This window comes from Pollachius pollachius, assembly GCF_949987615.1.
Source record: "Pollachius pollachius genome assembly, chromosome: 3".
Classification (NCBI taxonomy): domain Eukaryota; kingdom Metazoa; phylum Chordata; class Actinopteri; order Gadiformes; family Gadidae; genus Pollachius; species Pollachius pollachius.
Genome location: NC_136936.1, coordinates 21,473,573 through 21,479,778, shown reverse-complemented (window position 1 = coordinate 21,479,778; position 6,206 = coordinate 21,473,573). Strand labels below are relative to the sequence as shown.

The window sequence follows — 6,206 nt, the reverse complement described above, 5'->3', positions numbered from 1 at the left end:
GACTGTTAAAGGGTCTTAATAATAATAAATAATACATTTAAAAAAAAGGCACCGGAGGGAAATGGCCCAGTCAGAGCAGTGGCTGACTGGTTTGTCCATGTTGTCATCTTTAAATTAGTTTCATTATAAAAAGCCAAGGCGTGATTATTTATTTGGGGACATTCTTTAGTTACGATATGGCTCAGATACATAGTATAGGTTTACAAAACTTTAATAAAAATTTGAAAATTTAAACTGGAATTTATTTGAACAATCACTTTGTGGAATGAAAACACTGAGCCAAAAAGTTGTGATCATTATGTCTCCTGTTGTCTGCCCCTGTTGTATTTTCCATGTTGCCATCAGCGCCCTTTCCTCAGAGATTGTTATTGCATCTTGCAACAGAGTCTAGGGAAACGGCCCACTCAGAACAATGGCTGACTGCTTTCACCCTGTTGTCCTCTTCAGTGACTGGAAAGGTTTTGTTATGTGTTTAATTTAATGGGTCCCAAGGTGCAAAGGTGCCAATTCTGAAATGGTCACATTCAAAGCCTACTTCCGTGACATGTTGTCATTAGTTTAGAGAATAGTAAATGTTCACTAAGTTACAACTTGAAGTCTAGCATAAGTCAAGTTTGAAGAAAACTGGGGTGTTTTGACCTCCTTTTAAAGTTCTTATAGTCTATTAAACAATATGATTATCAAAACAGAAACTACAGAACTTTAAATATTGTTCTAATAATGTTATTTCAAATTTCAAAAATTTGGTTTAAACAAGGGCATGTCGACCAACCAATTGACCAACCGACCCGAACTTGACAGCCCTCATGACCTTGGATATTTACCCGTCGAACAGCCAATCCCAACACGCCCAGAGAAGGAAGGTTGTTAGGACCACACATTTGCAAACCTGTTTATTTGCACACATTTTGTATTGTTGTCTGAGTAACAGCTACTTCTACTTATGCACATTGACCATCCATTCCACTTTTTCTATCCTAGGCTAGGTATTGTGGGTGCATGGTTTTGTTTAGGTGGGATATGTATTCATACATGTGTTTTGTTGTGTTGTGTTGTGTTGTGTTGTGTATGTATGCTGGCTGCTGGAACACCTCAATTTCTCTGCTCTGATGAAAAAAGTATATCTTATTTTATCTTAAAGACCACTACACAGACAAATCAATAACTGGTCTTGACCACTAGCTTACCTCTTCTCTCCCATTGAACCCCATGTTATTCACCGGCCGCCAACACTTCAGCGGAAGTGAATGGGAGTCAATGGAGGCTGAGGGAGGAAGGTCCTCCCTGAAGTAAGCAACCATGGTCGGTGAACAGACCACTGATTTGGCAACAATCCCATCTCCCTTTCCCGTTATATATTGGCAACAGGGTTAAGTGTAGCGAGGCTTAAGGTGCTCAAATACTTTGAAATCCCACATTTTCCCCCACTGAAAAGGTCGCCCAGGACAGAAAACAGAACAAGTTTCTCTGTTATTGGTTTCGCCTTGTTGCTGTCTGAGGGAAGGTTCTTTCAACCTTTTTAATTATTCCAGCAATATCTGCAGTTGGGGCGTTTTGATCTGCTTTGCAGCCATTTCTTGCAAAAAAACCTGGTGTGGTTCCTGTTATTTTTATCGTTTTATGCTTAATTAAGGGTGTGGTTTTAAGCCAACCAACAGCATGGCAACCCATTGAAAAATTTGTGTTCCAAATTTTGCATTTGACTTTTGGACTATTCCGCTCTTTAAGTTTGCAATACTTCCACACTGCTGACATGACCATTCTACAGTACCTCTCATTCTTACGCAACTAATTGGCTACTACTGGTTTTACTACACAATGACACGCTGTACGTATCAGATCATGTTTTCTGTGTTGTTTCCAGCGTTCTGGGCCAGTATCTGCCCGATACCGGTGCCGTGTATCGGGACAGGACATCCCTAGTTCATATAAAATCATTAATGTGGCATAGTTTACTCAAGAACACTCTCTCAAGTCCAATCTCCACTCACTCTTCTGCAGAAAAACCCAGAAAAGTGGAAAACATGAATAATGGATGACTTTGAATACTTGAATTGTTTAATGGCTAAATGTGAATGTTGTTCTTGACTGACAAAATATAAATCAAATCCTGGAGTAAATATATTGGTGTTCAGAAAACATATATGTCTTACTGTTCTATAAATTTCCATTTGAAGCTCTTTATCTTATACTGAAGGTGAATTATTTGTTTTAAATTGGCTTGTAATTGTGTTTGGCATCGTACATAATAAACCAAGGAGTCCCTTGACCAATTCAACAAGAATTATTAAACTAAAGATACCACAGCAAAAAGGTGTGGTCCTTATGTCTCTCTTTCTCAACGCATCTTGCCCTCAAAATAGTCCATTGCCAACCTCAGCCTTCTCCTCAGAGATTGTTGTTGCATCTGGCCACAGTCCAGGGAAATTGCCCAGTCAGAACAGTGGCTGACTGTTTTGTTCCTGACGTCATCTTGAAATGTAAACATATATGAGGCACAGCCGCTGTATCCACTGAGTTGACCTTTTCAGATATCTGAGGTAAGCCCCAAATAATGCTGTATCACTCTTTAAACTACTTTTCACCAAGTAAAATTTGAATCATAAGAGTAATGAAAACGGTTATTAAATAATGTTTCTATCTTTACTAAATATTTGGGGATGTTGCTTAAATAGCCGAGTTGTAGGTAATATATTAATATTATTTGTATGTAACCACATCATTATTTTTTTTACCATTTCAATTATTTATGTATTAATAATTTACCCTATTCTATCCGGTTTACTTTCAGAAGTATATTTGAATAGGTGTCCTGCAAAACATTTTTATAATACTAGCAATATAGAAAATGCAGAGACTGTAAATACAGTGGATAGGATAAGCATAGACAAGGCAATTTTTCTATGGTTTAGCACACAGCAACAGAAATGAAGTCCATTCAACTTTTAAGTAGTTTAGTTGCTCATAAATAAGGATTTCTTTCCTCATTCAGAGATCAAAAAAACTCATCCTAGCATAGACAAGCAGTTTTTCTATGGTTTAGCACACAGCAACAGAAATAAAGTCCATTCAACTTTTAAGTAGTTTAGTTGCTCATAAATAAGGATTTCTTCCCTCATTCAGAGATCAAAAAAACTCATCCTAATTATAAACAACTATAACCTACATATAGTTAACTAAGCTCTCAAGTAGTATGTGATGTAGTGGTTTATTAGGTTTATAAGGACTGTGGCATGACTTTTTTGACCCTCTGAATGCAGAATGTTTAGCAACTTGTGTAAACACATATGTTGGGTATGAACATCCAGAAAATTACATGTTGTCATAACTGAATAACACTAGATGTTCCAGATATTATCATCAGTAAATCCTTGCTGTCATTTGTCACCGTAATTTATCACTGAACAATGGCAAAAACAAATACATTATTTTATTTATAACATTATATATTGCATAGTCTATGAAAGCTTTTCCTAATAAATTACTTAAAGATTGTATATGGGCACTTTGTTTATGAATAGAATTAGAACAAAACTAACATGTAAACAAAGAAGTGACAGTTTACTAATGATTGCATCACTAAATGGATTGGGCTATGAAGAGGTCCTGCTGTACCACATTGTGACTCATCAACATGATTGACTCATTTAACCATGTGCCATGAGCTGAAAATTATACACGCTTGGGTGAAGGCCTACATTTAGCAACATTACAATGTATTGTCCATTGTAAACGCTGGCAGAATTCTGTCAATCCTCTCCTGATTATGATTGCTGACGAAATTACACAAATCTTATAATATAGCATTATTAAATGTGCTTTTATCATCAGAATTGTATACCAGCTCTATGACACAAGATGTTTCTGCACACGATTAAATTGTCTAATGTATATTTTGTCTCAAGTCCTTTGCATATAGGTGCAGAAACCCCTCAATCCCCCCCCCCCCCAGAAGAGTGACCCCATTTACTTAAACCCTGTCACCCCCCGCTGTTCAGTTCCACCGCCTTTTCTTAACTTCCTCCCTCCCTCCCAGCCTCCCTCCCAGCCTCCCTCATCCCCCCCCCACACACAGACCGATGGAGCCGGAGTTCTGCTACGGGAATGGCTCGTGTCTGAGGACGGTCTACCCTGTTGCTGTCCGCATCACCCTCTACTTGGTCTTGGGGTCTGCGGTGGTCCTCACGGTGCTGGGGAACCTCTTGGTGATCGTGGCTATTTCTCACTTCAAGCAACTCCACACGCCCACCAACTACCTGACCCTATCTCTGGCCATGTCAGACCTTCTCCTGGGGGTGATGGTCATGTTCCCTGGCATGATTCGCTCTGTCGAGACCTGCTGGTTCTTCGGGGAGATGTTCTGCAAGCTATTCATTAGCTCAGACGTCTTGCTGTGTACCGCGTCCATCTTGAACCTGTCCTTTATATCCATCGACCGATATTATGCTGTGTGCCACCCTCTGCTCTACTCCCGTAAGATAACCGTTCACACGGCAGTCATCATGATCCTGGTCACGTGGTGTGTCTCTGCTGTGGTCGGCTTTGGGATGGTCTTCCTCAAGCTGAATATTTTGGGAATTGAGGAGTTCTACTATAGCAATGTGCCATGTGATGGAGGGTGCGTTTTGTTTCAGAGTGGGGTGTCCAGCACTGTGTCATCCATTCTATCCTTCTACCTCCCTGGGATCATCATGATGGGCATCTACCTGAAGATCTACATGGTTGCCCAGAGACACGTGCGCACCATAGGCGTACAGAACACCAGCTCCTCCAAGGTGGACAAGCACCAGAGAAAAGCCACCAAAACGCTGGCCATCATCATTGGTGTTTTTCTGTCCTTCTGGACGCCGTTCTTCATCTGTAACATCATCGACCCCTTCATCGGCTACTCCGTTCCACCCATTTTATTCGACACACTCGTGTGGCTGGGGTATCTGAATTCCACCATTAACCCGTTGGTGTACGCCTTCTTTTACAGTTGGTTCAGGAAGGCGTTTCAAATGATCGTTTATGGTAGCATCTTTCGGTCTGACATGTCGGACACAAAATTGTTTGCAGAGTGACAGTGGTTTCATGTTAAGCCACATGGAAGATGTGGGGCCATAAAAAGAAGATATTTTTAACTGATGGGTTGAAATTTAAACCAATTGTAAATGTTCTCTCAATTAAATCAGTTCATTTATTATTTAAATCATTTTACAAAAAACCCAAATCACCAAATACCGTTATTTATTTTGCTATTATTTATCCTGGATCTCTGGCTCTGAAAGTCAGTGTTATTGTTCCTCAAGACTGTCTGTTTTCCTTTTGTGCTTTGGGAAACACAATGTGTCTGTACTTTGTTTGTTTCAATACAAAGTGTGACAATGGTAGCCTGGCTCCACTCGCCTAAGAACTTCCGCTCAATTTGCATTTCCCTTCAGTACGACGTCTGGGTTTGCGGTATATCCTTGGGTTTTCTCTGTCCAAATTTTGTGCGTCCAATCAGCGAACAGAGGGAGTGGCTGAGAACAATGACGTTAAAGTCAGCTCTCGTTGACGGACATCTTCACGCACGGTGTTTGGTTTTTTACAGCCTGCGCGAAACATGATTCCCGGCCGGTCCAAACGTTAGCGATCCAGAGTGGCACTGGGCAGATCCAATAGTTTTAAACTTCAACAGACACCCGCCTTCAATTGAGTTAACAATTGAGTGGGTCCAGACTCTCTGTGCAAATGCATTGAAGTACGAGAGTCTGGTAGGAACAGGCTATGACAATGGTATGGTACCAGGCAATTGAGCCAAATGTCTGGCAAGATGTACCAAAAGCACTGCAAAGACACAAATGGGCAAATGTTAGAAAGGCACACTATGGACTACAAAATAATGGAATACAAAATATAAAAGGCCCACTACATCCACATTATACAATACAATCAATTGTTGTCCTTCATGACAACAATTCCCGACAAATTCATGAACTACAATTGATAAACAATATGCAGAATATATTGACTGAAGGTAGTTGTTGTGTATTTATTGTTTAAGTTTGTCCCTCCTGGGACGCGGTCACGCCCTCTCTTATGCTACGTGCTGATGTTGTTGGATGTGCCTTCTCTAAGTTCAATACTAAAGCAGTGCATATCAAATGCTCACGGTCTCGTGTCCTTATTAGTTGTTGTATTGAGCATGATATCCTAGTATACAACAGTAGTGAATGAAGGGG

General features: G+C 40.2%; 1 protein-coding gene across 1 annotated transcript; it reads left to right on the top strand.

Annotated features, from left to right (window-relative positions):
* Positions 1-4,079: 4,079 nt before the first annotated feature.
* On the top strand, positions 4,080-5,063 carry LOC307072662 (trace amine-associated receptor 1-like; the record flags this gene model as incomplete). The annotated part of the gene is made up of 1 exon (XM_079732053.1): positions 4,080-5,063. The coding sequence occupies one exon, from the start codon at positions 4,080-4,082 to the stop codon at positions 5,061-5,063; it is 984 nt and encodes a 327-aa protein (XP_079588179.1).
* Positions 5,064-6,206: the final 1,143 nt, after the last annotated feature.